This window comes from Halyomorpha halys, unplaced genomic scaffold (genome assembly GCF_000696795.3).
Source record: "Halyomorpha halys isolate HHAL.00 unplaced genomic scaffold, Hhal_1.1 Scaffold641.1, whole genome shotgun sequence".
NCBI lineage: Eukaryota > Metazoa > Arthropoda > Insecta > Hemiptera > Pentatomidae > Halyomorpha > Halyomorpha halys.
This window is the reverse complement of record NW_027110907.1, coordinates 197388-216787: the sequence shown is the minus strand read 5'-3', so window position 1 is coordinate 216787 and position 19400 is coordinate 197388. Positions and strand designations below refer to the sequence as shown.

The 19400-nt window shown below is 28.6% G+C and overlaps 1 protein-coding gene and 1 long non-coding RNA gene across 9 annotated transcripts in view; one reads left to right on the top strand and one right to left on the bottom strand.

The window, feature by feature from the left end:
• Positions 1 to 19400, bottom strand: part of LOC136796146 (uncharacterized) — a 131578-nt gene that overhangs the window by 81277 nt on the left and 30901 nt on the right. The gene's annotated exons all lie outside the window — the stretch shown is intronic.
• The window catches only part of GluClalpha (glycine receptor alpha 1), a 223193-nt gene that overhangs the window by 181870 nt on the left and 21923 nt on the right, over positions 1 to 19400 (top strand). The window contains exon 4 of one of the 8 annotated variants that reach the window (XM_014427391.3): positions 8818 to 8885. The exons of the other annotated variants lie outside the window; for them this stretch is intronic. Within the exon in view, the coding sequence (XP_014282877.1) occupies positions 8818 to 8885 (68 nt within the window). The remainder of the gene's footprint in view (positions 1 to 8817; positions 8886 to 19400) is intronic. 8 annotated transcript variants of the gene reach the window in all.

The window sequence follows — 19400 nt, the reverse complement described above, 5'->3', positions numbered from 1 at the left end:
CCGAAGGTGCAGTGGATTTACAATCATGTAGATCAGTCTTTTGTAATGGATTGGCAGTTTTGACCGTTTGTCTAGTAAATGTTGTAATAGTCGGAATCGATGAGCAGTTTCCTGTCTTTTCAGTCTTGTATGAGGATTCCATGTCAGTCGTTTGTCCAAATGTAGTTCTAAGTAACGAATATCTTCGACAGCAATAAATGGGTAATTATCAAAGGATACTGTGGGGCAAGAGGTCATAGGTTTACGACGAGGGGTAAATGTGATTCTATTGGATTTTATTTTAGTACTCCAGTTTATTATTGTATTAAAATTGTATTCTTCTCAGATATTTGCAACATAAATACTTACCGGAAGACAATGCAAGGGAATATAGATTGTATTATGTAATTTGTTTCAAAATTTTCGCATAACCCTGCATGTGTCGAGAACTGCTTTTTGATCCATTTTCTGTACATGAAGCTCAAAATTATCGGTTTCTTCCAATGTGCTCTTCAATAAAAGGTCATTTGAGACAATAACTGTATTGGTCATTGCTACTTTAAGGATATTTTATGCTACAGGAATATCGTCGAAAAAAGTTCCATTAAAATAGGTGATTTCAAGTGCATAAGATTATTCCTAAATAACGGACCACTTTCAGGTCCCAATTTACAACAAAAAACATATTCCAAAAAATAAATGGAAAAGTTATTGTTCCTATCTAGTACCATTATCAAGCAAAATTTACAAAAACACAAAAAGTGACTATACTAAAAAAAAAAAATGTTGCACCCATTTTCGTGTTCAAAAATATGTCACATTAATAGTAAAATAAACTTTGGAAAACCATTTAATACTGAATCACTATTCAATTATTAATTTTAAGATATCACTTCAAGAGGACGACAATTGATAAAATAAAAAACTAAACAAAAAGACATTAACAATAACACGACATTGGTAACCAATGATTACGTAAACATCTTTAGGGCTTTCGGATTTCTTCGAATCTTGGAAGTCATTAAAATTCTATTTGAAGGTTTTCTTTGTCTACAATGATTTTTTTGGTAAATAGTTTGAAATATCATATACCCTTTTCTAACGCAATAAAAATTAGTTGGATTAATGTTCGTGAGCTTTCAATCAGAGTTAATTATTTTTAAAAAAAATTTCCCGAGAAGTGTGAAAATAAAGTCAAGATGTATTTGAATCAAAAAATGGTGACGAGAAACAACCATGACAATGATAATCTCAGAGCTCTTGGATAATAGAATAACAATAAAAAATTTCAATATATTTAATTTATCATTCTATCTAAAAAGAATCGTTTTCCCACCGGCGTACTGATTGTATTATAATCAACAGCAATATACAATATGTATAATAGGGGTATTCATGATATTGTGTTAAATGTAAAATGATTTACTATGTTAAATGTTATAAGTATAGGATTGTGAGCAGCCCTATTTGAAGCCATGTTAAATGTTAAGTACATGAGAGCTCCCATTGGATTTTCTGAGCAACTTTTTTAGTAACCTTTCCATCGAAAGCTTCTTGTTATTGGTTATTTCTAAGTTTTGATAGCATTAATTTATTACAACATGCCTAAAGTAAGTGATAAGTAAAAATGTGAAAGTTTGGCTACTAATTGTCTTCTTAAAAAGGTCCAAAACAATCAAAACACAAACTACGAGCAAGTAACCTAACACAACAAACAAAACGGTGTAGAGCTCATATGGTCAGATGGAATGACGTAATTCTCCATTTAACAGACTCTCAACCATGTTATATATTAGGGGTATTCATGATATTGTGTTAAATGTAAAATGTTTTAAGTATAGCATTGTGAGCAGCCCTATTTAAAGTTAAGTTAAATGTTAAATGCATAAGAGCCCCTAGCGGATTTTCTGAGCAACTTGTTTAAAACCTTTCCTTCCAAAACTTCTTGTTATTGTTTACTTCTAAGTTTTGATTACAGTAATTTAATACAACATGCCTAAAATAAGTGAAAAGTAAAAGTTTGGCTACTGATTGTCTTTTTTAAAAAGTCCAAAACACAAGACAAAAGAAAAAAAACAAAAACTACGAGTAAGTAACCTAACACGAGAGCAAATAAAACGGTGACAAGCTCAGCTGGTCTGTTGCGTGACGACATTCCCCATTTAACAGACCTAGTAACAGACTCTCTACCATGTTACATGTTATATCGTTTTAAATTGGTAAAAGAAGGAAATATTTCTCCATTTAACATAAGTTTTTCCATTTAACACGCTTTAACATGTTAAACTAAATATTGAGGTGTAGATAGTTGACCGTAGATTAATGCTTGAAGAAGTTTGTCGGGGGGTGCGGTCAGCAAAGAACAACATAAATAAACAAAACCATATTTATTTATTTTATGCCGACGTTTCGACCTGAGTTTCAGGTCTTCATCAGGGGTTGTGTCTTCGAGGAGGGAAATATTCGAATATCGAACCATAAATATGGTTTTGTTTATTTATGTTGTTCTTTGCTGACCGCACCCCCCGACAAACTTCTTCAAGCATTAAACTAAATACCATGAAAACCCCTATTAGGGGTATTTCTGATCTTTAGTTTAATATGTTAAATGGAAAAACCCATGTTAAATGAAGAAATATTTCCTTCATTTACCATATTAAACTGATATAAGGTATAACATGGTAGAGAGTCAGTTACTAGGTATGTTAAACAGCGAATGATGTCACGCAATACACCAGCTGTGCTCTTCATTTGGTTGTCGTGTTAGGTTACTTACTCGTAGTTTGTATTTTGATTGTGTTAGTATTGTTTTGAATTTTTTTCACTCAATTTAGGCATGTTGTAATAAATTAATTTAATCCAAACTTAGAAGCAAGCAATAACATAAAGTTTTGGAAGGAAAGGTTATAAAACAAGTTTCTCAAAAAATCCACTTGGAACTCTTATGCATTTACCATTTAACATCACTTTAAATAGGGCTGCTCACAATTCTACTATACTTATAACATTTAACATAGTGAAATATTTTACACTTAACACAACATCATGAATACCCCTGTTATATGTTATATCGTTTTAACATGATAAAAGAAGGAAATACTTCTCCATTTAACACAACTTTTGCCATTTAATATGCTTTTGACAGGTTAATCTAAAGATCATGAATATCCAAAAAATCGTTGTAGAAATCAATTTCGTTTGATAATGTTTCATCATAATGTTATCTCCATGAAATTTTAATCTCCTCGCCATATCGAGAATAATCAAATCATGATGGATTTTTGCATTAAATCGGATTTTCATACGATTTGGCTCTCTATGCTTTAGATTTTCCGCAAAGCATACAAGCAAATGGTAAAAAATGCTAGAGATACTCGACGATTTATGCCTTGAAGAAGAGATGGTTCGGAAAAAATAGATATACATTACAGTCTCTTTAGAAATTTCCAAAAAACATAAAAAATAAAGGCGTATCAATCAAGTATACTACATTATTTTTTTAAAAGGAGTTTAAAGATTTTCAAGAAGTGATTTTGATTTTATGTTTGTTCGATTTCCCACACGTTTGAGCATATTAATTATTAGAAATTAACATTTCATATACATTATTAACACAAACTTCAATGATAAACATTTTCTCTCAACTTTTTATTTTTAAAAACTTCCAACGTTTCGGCCCTTAGGCCATTTTCAAGGAGACAACCTTACTCATCGATGTCATAGTAAATTAAATTTTCATTTTTGCAGGCTAATTGCCCAGGTCTTATATAATCCACATAATTTCAATGCAAAAACTATTCCACAAAAATTGTTTTTCCTTAAACCCTTTAACAATAAAATTGTTGATATCTTATTGTTTTAATGTTGATATTATTAAAGAAAATTGTTGTGGAATAATTTTTTGTCTTGAAATTATGTGGTCTATATAAGACATGGGAAATTAGCCTGCAAAAAAGACAATTTAATGAACTATGACATAGATGATTAAGGTTGTCCCCTTGAAAATGGCCTAAGGGCCGAAACGTTGGAGGTTTTAAAATAAAAAGTTAAGAGAAAATGTTTATCATTGAAGTTTGTGTTAATAATAAATTAAACCACTCTCAAACAATCAATATATTAAATCAGTAATCTCATATACATTTTCGTAACATTTGCATCTATATAATTATGGTTCTTCAGATGGGATTATGAAAAAAAAATATGAAATGATTGTACACACATATTTTTGCTACTACCTTACAACGCATTAGCAAATCCCTGGACCTTAACTAACAAACAATGACTGAAATTGCACTGCAAGAATTGATCAAGTTTATTTTTTAAACTTTATTAAAATGAAGTGAGAGAATAATTTTTTCTCAAATTTTATTTTAAAAATAAATAATAGATATCAGCTGCTCTATAATATTTTCAGAACGTGAAAACATAAATGGCATGATTTTAAAAATATATATATATTTTTTTAAATTAAATAAAACAACCCATAGAAAAACTATGAAACATGTAAAAAGTACAAATAATTTAAATCAAAAGTAAGAGGACCGAGCACCACAAACGACACGAACTTTGAAAAAAAATATATAATAATATCCACTAAGCTCATTTACAGGTATAAATAATTAGTAAAGTCCAGTCGATGTAAGCACAAAAGGGAGTGTAGATGGAAATGGCCAGACGGTAAGAATTAATTTTAGGTCTTTATTTGGACTAACTTATCAAGTATATTAAATTTTAGCATATTAAAAGCCCTAGATATTGGTCCTGAACCAGAAGTTAGGAGATGGTAAGAACACATTTTTCGTTTATATCTTGGAAACCGTAGCTGGTTAAAACTACAATAATCTTCATCTTCATATATATACATATATAAAGTATATATACACATTTAAAAAAAAATTACTCACTTTTAGGTTCATTATGATCAATAATTAACTTTTGTAATAGACCAAGAAAAATGTTTGTAACCTCGCCTCTCAAAATCTTGGAGGACAGTACATAATGGAGGGGGCAAGCTGGTAGAAAAATTGAAGCCTTATGTGCCATTCAGGGGGGTGGCAGAGAAAAGGAAGAAAACGAACCAATCATTGGCTGTTTTCTATTTCAGTGTAGATTATAATGGCGAATAGGGTTATGCCCCCCCCACCCCTTTCACTCAAAATACGAAGTTTTAGATTTCAAGATAAGTAGAATCAAAAATCGGATTAAAAAAATGTAAGTCTTCTAGACTTTACTTGAAGACTACGCTGTTTTTTTTTTCATATTATGTTTTCTAGTTTTTCAGATGGTCCACGGAAATCAACATTAACATTCGCCGTTTAATTTCAAAACAGTGGTCGATTAAAAGTTTAAATGCCTATATTTTTGAATTTATGAAAAGAAAAATACTAACTGATTTATGTTCACAAGACCAAAGGCGATAAAAAGAAATAGATCGAAATAATATTTCAATTTTAGCACCTTTTTATTTATAAAAAGGTGTACAAATAATACTTTGTATTTGCTTATTGTTTAGTGTTGTAATGATAATAATAAACTTCACTGCTGAAGTACGGTTTCTAGAACAACGGTTGAGCAAGGAGGTGAACCTTCTAAATAATTTTTTTTTTTATTGTATAAATACAATGTAGAAAGGAATCTAAATATATTCACACAGAACTTAGCCCTTCCTTTGCCACACGGCATTATAAGGGGATGGGCTGGGTTCGCTTTTAGAGGGGGCTACAATATTGGCCAAGGAGCCACTAGCCGGGGGGGGTACCAGAACAGGGAGGGACGGTTCCACTGGGGAAACCCTTTTTTACTAAAGATAAAGGTCTTATCCCTAATTTAAGGGATCCACTTTATAGAGGCTGGGTGTGTTCCAAGAGAGTTCCTGAACCAACATAGTTGGCTCATTTAATAAAAAGAATGAACAATCATCTGCTACAGTTTGAATCGAACCCGAGACCTGATATAATAAATATTTAAGAATTAAGTCATTGCATAATAATTTGCATCTTCAAAAGGAAAAAATGGGATAGTAATTTACGGTTTTGAAACTTCAAATCTCAGACAAGAAAGGGGTGAGTGTTAATTTTAATTTTTATTTTTTTGGTCGACTACTGAAGTTTATTACTGAACATGGTTAATAAAGGAAGATGGTCTGGATAGCCATAAAAAAATTATATCTCAAAATAGTGCAAAAAGCTATTTATTATACAGCGTTTTGCCTCATTTTCTAGGGCTTCATTAGGGCTAAAAAACAAAATAAAAAACATGTAAACTACATTGAGACTATAACCTGCCATAAAAATAGACAGTAAGCTATAGTAGGAATACAAGATGGCATTAAAAGATATAATTTTCACATTTTTTTTTTTAAATCATCTTATATACTTAACATAGTTTGTAGTATATGTTCATGTCATGTTATAATCCTAACCTAGTTTACAATATTTGTTAGTTTCTTGTTACTTGCTGTCAAGCCCTGTAAAGTGAGAATAAACTAACGTTCATAATAAATACCGTACTATTTTGAGCTAATTTTTTGACCACCACACAGACCTTCATCATAAATCACTAAAAGAAAATAATAAACCGATAGGTGAGATAAAATTTTTTTCTCATGTTGTATATATGTATATGTATGATGTATACTACATCAGATGTAGAAAATAAATAATTAAAAATTCTTTTAAGCTAATATTAACTGTTTTCGAGGTATAAACGAAAATTATTATCTTTTTTCATCATCTCTGCTAACTTTAAATCTGCACCAAAAGTGGAGTAAGCAGAGGGGAGATCAGATAGTACAAGAGCCCGGATTTCACCCAATTTTCGATAACTGTTATCAAAACTATGTATAACTACTAGTCAAAATTAATGAGTATCCTAACCATAGTTCGGAGGAATAAAAAATGATGGCTGTTTAAAAAATTAATTTTTCATTCGGAGCTCTATATCTTTAAAACTACCTACAATACTAGAAAACCGAATATAACACCATTTAAAGTAGAATAAATTATCTAAAATATGAGCCCTAATAGTACTGTTTACGTTAAATAGTTCCCGAGATACAGTTTTTCGAAAAGCAACAATTTTATAACAAAATTACGAAAAATCAGTAATTAGTGAATTTATTTTGGGATGATATATCTCAGAAACCATTACATTAACAGATGTCTGCCAGCACTCAAATAAAAGCTAATTTAATGAACTATAAAGTAATTTAGGACGATTATCTTCGTAGTTTTTATGTTTGACAAATTTTTAATTGTTTGAACAAAATTTAATATTCATATGAAAATTTCATCAAAACTAATACCTTTACGGAGATAAATGTAATAAACTACTTCATAGTATATTCAACTAGCTTTGATTTGGGCGCTGGATTCTGAGATATAGTTTTTCATAAATCAAAAGTTGTAAAAACAACTAGAAATCAACATATTGTTATTTTGTTTTTTCAAATATCATGAAAATTACTTCTCCTATGAAGTAAGTACAAACTACTTTATAGTACATTAAACTAGTTTTAATCTGTGTGCTGTACGTTTAATTTTTGTCAGCACTCAAATTAAAGCTAGTGAAATTTAATATAAAATAATTCATAACATTTATCTATGTAGGAGTAGTAGTTTTTATGATATTTGACAAAATAAACTCTCAAAATCTTAATTTCTAATTGTTCGGATAAAATGTTTGATTTTTGAAAAAATATATCTCTGAAACCATAAAAAATATGGATGTCTGCCATCACTCAAAATGAAGGTTATTAAACTTATTATAGATTAGTTAATAGAGGTAGTAGTTTTTATGATATGAATATTGCACATGAGAATTTGTCTGAACAACTATAAATAAATTTATTTCAGCAAATATGAAAATTACTACTTCTATGAAGTTTAACGTCAGGAACTACTTGATAGTCCATTAAAATAGATTTAATTTGAGTGACTGGCAAACAAATATACGTCTAATGATTCTTGAGATATTTCGCAAAATAAAATTACTAACTACTTATTTTTTTTTTTTTTAAATGTCTTAGATTTATTTATTAATAAATATTACAATCTGCCACACAGTTGTGGGCAATAGGTAATAGTGATGAATGATCTCATACATACTAAAATAAATAAAATAAAAGAAAAAAGAAGAAAAAAAAATAAATAAATAAAATAAAATAAAAAATTATAATAAAAAAAAAACTCTTAAAATATATATAAACAAAAGAATAGACAAGATGAACATAATCAAAATATCTGTATGAAAAATAAATAAATAAAATAAAATAACATAATAATAAAATAATATATACAATATTTACACAATCGACCTGAGGATCCCTGAGCCCACTCTATCCCCCACGTGTGAGGGGTAGAGCAGAGCTCAAGAGATCCCAGCACATCCCTCTTGCCGCATCACTGGTAAACTTATTTTTTAGTACAATTTTTTATGAAATTTAGTTTTTTAATAAATTATATCTTGAGAACTATTGAATAGCTCTTTCAGGGCTCATATTTTAGCAAATTTACTCTCCTTCAGATGATGTTCTATCAGGCATTCAGTGTTGTAACTATGGAACTCCGAGCTCTAAATTAGTCCAAACAAAGCCGTAGATTCAATTTCGTCCGTCCCACGATTTACTTCTGCATTCCCTCCCCTCATTGACTGGCTTAGTAGTTTGTTTCCTTGTATTTAAATAATCTCTTGTCTAAAATTATTAAATTAAATAGACAAATATTTAAATATATTTGTTAGATGTATGTATAAACTAACCTCTAAGGGCACAAGTAGGAAAATAGTAGCCTAGTAGAATATTTGTAACCTGTGTGTCTGACTGTATCTGTATTGAAGCAGCTGGCGCAACACGAGTGCAAGTCAACATATTCCTACGCTCCATCAGCAAAATTGATGATTACAAAATGGTGAGTTGCGGTGACATAACTTTCTGAGCCCTAAATATTTTTTCATAACAAAATAAATCGGGCTCAGAATTGTAAATAATGAGCTATATGTTTTAATGTAAATATCAAATAAATTTGCACTGATGGCTTCATCAATTTTGACTTAGGCCTAGATAAAAAATTAAAAAAAAAATGTAAAGAAAAATTTAAATCATTAAGTATAAATAATATATTGATATAATAATATCACAATTGATTCTAAAACAAAAAATAAAATAAAAAATCCAGCCTAGATGCATGGTATGATTTAGCTTATTTTTCCTCACACAATACATTAATATACTTTACACTTAAAAAAAAAATTAATATTCCAATTTTTTATTTCCTTATTTTTTTTTAGAAAATTACACTTAGTCTGTACAGTTTTTTTATTTTATTTATTTTTTTTAATATACTAATAACCATAAATGCATGCGTTTTATTAGCACATCGACAAATTAATTCACACACAATGAATTAGTAAAACCAATCACTTGTCAACAATTATAGGCTGAATTTTTTATAATTATTTTGTGGTCAAAGTTAAAATTGAGAGTCTACTTTTGGCTGTGTCAGTATCGTCATGTGTTTCTTTTCTATTGTGAAATTTCATTTGCCATATGCTGTATGTTGGTAAAGTCAGAATCTTAACTCTTCTCCCATGTGCTCCTACCTTTTTAATCGGCAGGCACAAACGTTATTATAAAATGTATGAATCATTTATTATACTATTTCTTGAAAGCATGGAATTGTCATCCTTTCCTTCACTATTTACCTAATATCCATAATTTTGGTTCATTATTATTATTTATATATTTGGATGATATAGTGAAGAAGATACTTTCTATGGAATATACAAAATATCTTTATTACATGTAACAAAGTTTCGGGGGAACCCCCATTTTCTTGTAATATTATCCCTTATTATCCCTTATTGCTATCAATTTTTTTAATCCAAACTTTGTAAAGCTAAAAATGTACTCATTTTAACTATTTTATTTTATCAATTTCATTAATTTAGAGATTTGATTAAAAAATGGATAGAGTAAATAAGGGATTACGTTAACTGAAATGAGAATACCCCAAGACGTTGTCAAATGGAATAAAGATGTTTTATTTACTCCATAGGAAGTATCTTCTTCTCTAGAGCAGCCGAATATATAACTAATAATCTTCCTAGTAAATATTCAAGAATATTATTTTTTTTTTTTCTTAATTCACTCAAACCGAAAAATAAATATAAAAGTTTATTTTTAAGAATGTAAAATATATTGAATTTTGATTTCACCATTTAAAGCAACAATGTTGCTTGAAATTAAGAAATGAATACAACAATTAAAACCACATAAAACGCTAATAAAAGGAAGATCTGGGTGCGGTCAAAGAAAAACTCCAATAGTGGTTAAACTATTTATATTGTGCCAATGTTTCGACCCATGTTGCAGGGCTTCATCAGGGCTAAAAAAGATACAAACACTTAAATAATTTAAATATAAATGGACAAAGTAAATGAAAAATTAAAAAGATGTAAAATTTAAAAATTATATGAGAATAATAAAAGTTTTTAGACAATTAAATAGTCTAAAACCTTAAATAAATTGGTTTTATTTTGGCTTAAATTAAATTAGTAATTTTTACATTTTACATCTTTTTAATTTTTCATTTACTTTGTTCATTTATATTTACATTATTTAAGTGTTCATATTATTTTTAGCCCTGATGAAGCCCTGTAACATGAGGCGAAACATTGGCTCAATATAAATAGTTGAATTACTATTTGAGCTTCTCTTTGAACGCACCTGGACTATTTTCCTTTTATTATAACTCACGATCAATCAGCGATCTTCCATATAAAACGTTGTTTGAAGATAGTTCACAATATTTTTCAAAAAAGCTGTGAATAATACACTAGAACAGTGGTTCCCAAAGTGGATGACATGGCATCCAGTGGTACCCCAAACATATAAATGGGAATCCTCAAACAAATGCCAGTTTATCAAAACTTTCCAAAAAATAAAATTAAAATATCAAATAAACAGTGCATTCCAGAATTTACTTCACATCAGTTTTTCTTCTTTTCTTATGTATTAAACCGCTATGAGGATAATTGTGCCAGCATTTTTTTTTAGCTCGATAAGAGTGCTGCAAAATATTTTTAGGCCAACAAGGGAGCCATGAATTTTGTTTAGTTCAAGAAGGGTGCTGTAGCGAAAAAACATTATTTTTTTTAAATTCCTAGGTATTCAATTTGACTGCCTGACAACTATCATCTCTTACATTTACAGTCAAGTACATTTAAAAATAATAATTTTTTTTTCATTTACCTACATAACAGAAATATTTACTTTTTTTTTTTTGTACAAGGTATATTTGTATTTCCTGTTTATTATTTCATATATATTTTTTCATCAATTTTCTGGTGCTCTTCTCACATCTCCAGGATCAACAACCTTTGTTATTAGTTTGTTTGTTTGTTTTTGTTTAGTGGCGTAAAACATCATTGGCCATCAACGCCATTTATACCTTATTTAATTTTGCTTATATTTGATTAATTTTATTATTTTTTTCTTTTTAAATTTGATTATTATATATTATTATTATTTATTTTATTGTAATTATTATTATTATTTTTTCTGTTCAGTGTTATATTTTTGTCAGTAAACCTTCTGATTTTAAAAAGTAAAACACTAATTCTATTGTTTCATCATTGTCTCTAAGGGTTTTTGAAATATCTGGGTTTAATCCTGAGCTATTGAGATGTGATGTGAAATATGGGCATTCTTGAAAGATATGGGTAAGTGTATTGTTGTTGCAATACTGGCAGTTCGGAGGCATACTGCATTTGTTGCAATAAGTTTGTTAGTAGTTTAGTCACATTCTCCTTTTGATTTGTAATCATATTTTGTCATAAATTAAAATATTTTATAATTTACACTACTTTAGGTATTTTATGTTAAATTATAAAATAATTATTAAAGCATCAAAAGGTATCAGAGCATCAAAAGGTTGGTCAAAAATGTTCGTGAAATATAGACATTAATAGTGAAATACAGAACTTGTTTCATTCAGATATTCCCTGGGGTTACTTGTTGGTATAATGTTGGGAGGTATCACCCAAATTAATTATAATTGATTTGCTATCGCTGATATGAATGGTGTAGACTGTATTTATAATGGATTTGAAATAAATTAAGCATAGTGACAAGTGAAAATAAAACCTCTATTTTCAAAAGAGTTACACAAAATAACTGATTTTATGGGATTACATACAATAATAAATGATATTACAGTTTTAATTGGTGATGGACTATTGAAGTTTCTATGGAATATATTTATCCTTCTCGTTTTCTTATCTCATACTGTATGCTGATGATAAGCAAGAAATGATGTTGCTCAGGAGGAGAGACTGTGAACCTTTTCAGACCAATTGGGTCCAGCGACCTAACTATTTCTTGGATTTTCCAATAGGTGGCAGTATCTTCTTATGGTATTCAGAGTGATCTTCCTCAAACAAAGGACTTTTCACAAAAATACCTGATGTAAGAAGAAAACCTTCTAATGTGCAAAATATTTCATTACTTTAATTATTTATTTTATACCTTTTAATTTTTTTTTCTGAATACCATGCATCTCACTAAATACAAGTTTCATGGTGTCCTAGAACTCTATGAAGTTATTTATACCAATTCCAACCATACGTTGATGAATAAAAAGAAAGGCGAAAGATTTATTCGTTTTGAAGGGAGACCAGAGTAATGAATATCTTATAATGCCAAGGTATCCTTGTAGCCAGTTGTACATATGGCACACCTCACCATATGTACGTACCAATTACAAATTTAAATTTTATAGGAGGGTATGAAAAAAAAAAAAGCATTGATGAATAGGATCTTAAATTTGTTCCTTCCACATGTTTTAGGCAGGTATTTCCAAACTATTTTCATCATGGCATGCTTTTTGGGCTAAAAAAAAATTGTGGCACCCTTTTTGGGATAAAAGAAGTTTGTGGCACCCTTGTCAAGCTTAAAAATGTCTCCATAATTATTCTTAGAGCCTTTGAGTGTTTATGAAAATCAGAAAAAAAACAAAAAACATACAAAGTAAATCCCAGAATGCACTGTATATTTGCTATTTTAATTCTAATTTTTTTTTTTTTTTTTTTGTAATATTTTGAGAAAGTAACATTCGCTTGTGGTAACCACTTTGGGTACCAATGGCTTAGAGAGCCGTACAAAAAAATGAGCAACTTTTCATCTAAAAAAAAATTTAACTAAATTACTGTCATTTCATATACTTCATAGTTTTAAACCTATGCACTTTATACACTAAATTTTCATAATTATTGTGAAGTGAGTTAACTTTTGCACCGTTTATAAATGTGTATAAATAGAATATTACGCATTTTCTCATTCCACTGCTAAATTTTATCTTGAAATATTATTCTTTAATATAATATTGTTCAGTCATTCTACAAAATATTATTATAAGAAATACAATTTTGTATCACCCAATATTTTTAATATTTACCAGTTTGAAAGTAATTTTTTTTAGTAATACATCTTATACCACGAGTTTCCAATTAGGATTTTGTTGAATTTAAAAAAAAAAATTTTTTTTTTGGAAGGGGTCTAAAAGTACCCAAGCTATGTTTTTGAAAGAAAAAAGATTCCTATATATTCAAAAATGCCCTCTAAGAGTTCCATTTCAATTTCTTAATATTTGTGATAGTTTCACAATAAAATTCATAAAACATGACTGATGTCAAAGTATATATTAGAGTTAATTTTATCATGTTTGCTGTGATAATTTATGCATATATGTGCACAGTTTTCTTAAACAAACTATATTGACCAAATAAGGTTTGATGAAAAATCTTAAGGGTTATTTATGTATCAAATAATAATACATAGTTCTGATATCATCCCAGTTAGCAGTAATAATAGTAACCAATGAGTGGCCTTGTATAATTCTTTTAAAACCCTACGTTAGCTTTCAGGCATTTTTCTTATCATCAACGTTTCACAATAACATTGAAGGAGATGTAGTTTTAAAAGTTTGAATTTAATTTTTTTTCTTGTTTTATATCCTCAGCCCAACAGGTAAATTTACTTAATGATTTAATTTTATTCAAACTATAACAATTTTTTTGGTAAACGGAGATACAGTAGATAACCTAATTACGATTGGTCACCTAAGAGCTCGTTGGCTGTATGTATTCGTTCTGCAAAATGATCAAATTCTAAATTTGTACCAAGTATAATCAGTTAAATAAAAATCATCTTATTTCTTTAGATATTGTAGCAAAAGCCATCTTATTAGGGGAAAAAATATGAAGAAGAAAATTACATTTCATGTTTTGAACATAACATATTTTTAATTACCAAACAAAATTTTAATGAATATATATTATTTCAATCATTGATAGTTAAAACATGAACATTATTGGATGTAAAATCAATTTCTTCGCAGTAGCTAAACTACGAGGCATTAATAAAACTTCCTATACAGGTGATTAATCAGTTTATAACTGTCATAGTAGAAATGGCAGTAGATTAAGGAAGCCATGACCTAAATCTTTCCACTTGGCTTTACCTGCCAATTAATCTTACCAATGAATGGATGTCTGAGGTTGTTCTGATACCAATGCTACTTTCAAAGGCACTCCTTATATTTATAACATTGTTTAACAGTAACTGGATTCATGAATCATAAATCAATATTAAATAATATAAAAAAGGAAAGTTTATATAATAAGTCTAATAATGATATTTTCATTTAAAAAATACAAATACAATAATTATCAGATAAAATAATGAAAACTGGGTAACTGTATACCAGAGGTTTATTTAAAAATTGTATACATACAACCAAGATTTACAGAAAAAACAAGCTTTATGTTTTATCAAATAAAATATATACCTACATCAAATATATATTTGTGTAAATAATTTTATAATAAAAATATGTCACTAAAGAGAAAAAAAAAAATTTACCAAAGAATCAAATAAAATAAAAAATCTGAAAAAGTTTAAAACAATTTTTATAGCTCATAAAAAATAAAATAAATATACTGAATAAAAAAAAATATTTTCTTTGAAAAACTTTGTATTTGAAGAGAAATGGATACTGATTCGTATATAATTAAATATGCACAATCATAACTTCACAAAAAATATATATAACTAAAAGGAAAATAAAAAATTATCCTATAACAAATTTAAAATAATGAAAATCTGATAAAGTTACAGATAAATTTTTTCAAAATCTTTAGGATTAGAACAGACATCCCTTCCAAATTTGATAATTTGAATAATATTAGAAGTTTTTAAGTTAAGCAAGTGGGGTCACATTGCAAAATGATGATGTAGTTCAAATAAACTGAGAGAATCATTGTATCTATAGTTTCAATAGAAATTAAATTTTTACCAGAGCTATTAATAAAACCACACAAATTACAAAAGCCACCATAGAGACTACCAACCCTTGCCCTGCCAAATCTAGACTCTCTAACACCAGCTAGCCAGCTAAATTGGGAGTGGGTAGTAAGGCACTATGCTACTAACTCCAAGGACCCAGGTTCGAATCTGGCTATGGCAGACTATTATTTTCTGTTTCACTGTAGCCGTGAGCCATCCCTGTGGGTTGGGAAGCCCTCTGGAGTTCACCGAAGCCTCACTAAGTGAATAACCTTAATTAGGTAACAATCTGATTCTGACCAAATCACCTCCTTGCATCACCTTAGGTCTAGTAGCGGTACTTCCTGATAAAGTACTGCACCCATGACTCTTCATGGGTTGTAATGGTACAGATTTAATTTAATTTAAATAACCATTAATAAACCTTAAGACTTTCTTTGGTAGCAAATGTTTCGAGCAAAATAAAATTTCATAACTTATAAATAATTCATTCTTCAATTTAGATTTTAAACCGTTTATACTATATGAAATGAAAGCTTAAAAAATCAATAAGCTTGAAAAATAACTCAAAATTGAATTAAAATTTCCAGAGATAAAATACTGATATAAATAATCGCTAAATCTGAACAAGATTTACGTGAAAAACAGACTTGTTTTGCTGACAATATTACCAGAATTTTTAAGTGAGGGAAATAAGAACATTCCAAAAATTCTTTTTTAAATTTGACAAATGTTTATTTTACAAATTTTATGTACGTATGCAAATAGTCATTAACTATAAATTAAATCATTTGTCAAATTACTGATGATTTTTATTAAATTTAAAAAATATGCTTTGTTTTAAAATAAATAAAAATGAAGCTTTGTTGTTTTGTTCAGAACTCTCCCTCATTTTCTCAGAACCTCTTTCTGTTTATTTTATTTATTTCATCTTAATTTTAATTTCTATTAAATGTGAAATGTTTATTTTGAAAATAAAATACATATTGCCGCTTTTGCTGTTATACTGCATCACTCAGACAAAAAAACCTATAAACCATTCAGAAAAAAAAAAAAATCAACACATTATTCTTGAAACGTTTTAAAAGAGTTCTCAAAGTCATAAAAAAATTATGTAGGTATCCTCCAAAACAATGACTATGACAAGATGTTACTAAATTGTAGCATTGATTATTTTTTAAATAGTATTAAAAACCATATTGGGGGTTACGGTAGCAGCATGGTAACGTGCCTGTCTGCCACCTAAAGGTTGGAAGTTCGAGTCCCGGCCCTATCCAGGATTTTTTCAAGCATATAATTATACAATACTCACTCACAACCTCCCACCGGGTATTTGTGAGGCCCATTAGCCAATGGGTGGCACTCACAAATATAGGCGTGAGAGTGACGAACCCACCCTAGGAAAACAACGTCATGAAACGCACGATGTATTTCCTAAGTATATCGCATGAGGCCTTAGACCTCCATGGTCTGTCGTGCCAATAATAATAATAATAAAAACCATATTGAAGGAGCACTTTAAATAAATAAAACTTAAGCTTTGTTATTTTGTCTTGATTGTTTTATTCAAAACTTTCCCTCATTTTCTGAGAAACTCTTTCCATTTATTTGATCTTAATTTTAATTTCTATCAAAAGTTTATTTTGAAAATTAAATACACATCATCACTTTAGCTGTTACACCGCGTAACTCCGAAAAACCTTTAAACAAAAAAAAAATTCAATGCATCATTTTTGAGACATTTTAAAAGAATTCTCGAAGTCAGAAAAACATTATGTAGGTATCCTACAAAACAATGGTTATGACAAGATGTAACTAAATTGATCCATTGATTATTTTTTAAATAGTATAAAGATCATATTCATTTTTTCATACTTATCAAAGTCATCATATCTTAAGCAACAAGATGTACATAATTCTATTATTTCATTTTTATGTTCTTTTTATATTTCCCCCTTATTACCTGTGCACCTGTGCTCAACAGACAAAGTATCCTTAGCCATTGGTGTCCATTATGCAGAAGTTTTACTGTTTATATGAACCTATTGATTATCAATAAAAATGATTGGGGAAATTGAATTCCATATTAAGACCACATTAAACCCATACTGTACAAAAATAAAATTGTATAAGAATGCATTTTTTTAAATTTATTTAATTTTATTCGTAACAAATTTTATTTTATACATAAATATATTTTTTTCAACATTTTAGTAACGTTTTGGACCTTTTACTGTTTGTCAGTTTCAAACTTTTTTCTACAATGCTTTTTCAACCCATTCATAAAATTTAAATTATTTGGTTTCACAAATACTACTCCATGGCAGTACTAGTCATCAGTGCAAGCTCAGGTAAAATGACTGAAATGTAACTAAAATGTTCAAAACATATATTTATGAATAAAACAAAATTTGTTACAAATAAATTTTTAAAAAAATTATTATTATTTAGTTTGTTTTTGACAATGCGGGTTTAATGTGGCCTTAAGGAGTTGTTTGTTTTATTTCTTGGACAAGCTGTTTTGAATTATCATTCTGATTGATAATTAATAACTTTAAAATTAATCCCATTAAAGAAAAAAGAATTAACAATAATAAAGTTGTTCATAATAAAGACATATTAATATTTGATAATTAACAAATAATTATTGGAAACATCACTAATTGATGGTGTAGATGTGTGAAGGTATGATTTTTATTTTTAATCCAATTGAATATAATATTGAAAAATAATTTTTTTTTTCCTTCAATTCAGTAACAATATGATGATTTTTTTCCCCTTCATTTCACTAATAGTATGGTTATAACTGAACATACAACACTACATCTGAATATAATGCTACATTACATCATCATTTTAGTATACATTACTATACCAAAATAAACGCATGATATCTCTTTCCTAAAATCCTTCTTCACCTTCCTCTAAAAGAGTATAGATCTGAGACAATATGTGCAACAGCTATTTTAGTGTCACCCCTCTCACTATTTTCTCACCAACTCAACCCTTACACCTGATTGCTATGCTTAGAACTGAATGTGACAGTATGATTCAAAGGTATCACTGGATCATACTATCACATGAACAAAAAAAAAATCAGCTTTTTAATTAATAAGTTAATAAAATGTCATGTGATAGAATTGAAGAAAAACGTTATAATTTTAAATGCATCACTCGAGGAATCGAATCAAAAGGAAAGGTAAATCTGTCGAAATTAATATATTGAAAGACAAGTGACCGACACAGGTAAGCCGTTGATATACTATTCCCTATTGCATAAGCGAAATATGATGTTATGTTTGTTGCATATCAAAATGCCTGTTCGTGTATTGCACAATGTTTTGTAATGTAGTTATATGTGTTTAATAAGTGTTATAAAGCATCTTGAAAGTAGTTAGATGTAAAATTATTTTGCTATTGTTCGATCACAATGTTTGCAATACGCATACATAGTAATAATAAATACCTTTCAGGTCTGTTCATTTAAAGAAAAGGTTGTCGAAATGTAAAATGTATAAACCAAAACAGAAATTATTTAGTGAAAAATTCCAACCTTTACTTTAAATATACTTAGAAATAACTCCTCAATTTATAACATTAATTTAGACATTACAAAAAAAATAGTATAGTTAATACATTATTTTAATATCAAGAAGGTAAGGGTCCAAATAACAGTCAAAAATAACGATTAAAACTTTGTAGTAACTACTATTATAAATAGTTACTAATACTAATCCCTTATGCTATACCAGAGTTGTACGTATGAATGTTTTGACAACAAGAAAATTGATGGATACATTTAGAGTATATATTTCATATACTAATAATCAAATTGTAGGACATGTATTTGATGCAGTAAAAAAATCAAGTTCAGAACTGTTTCTAACAGTCCCCATATTATTACTAATGAAAACAGTTAATATGTTTTAATTGTTATTTCTGATCGCTGGCCAGACCATCCCCTTCTTGATATGACATACAATCTATCATCAATTATAGTATTTTATTATTTATTCATAGTAACTTTAATCAAGAGAGAATGGACCAAAGAATATGTTTTAAAATTACATCAAATTAAAAA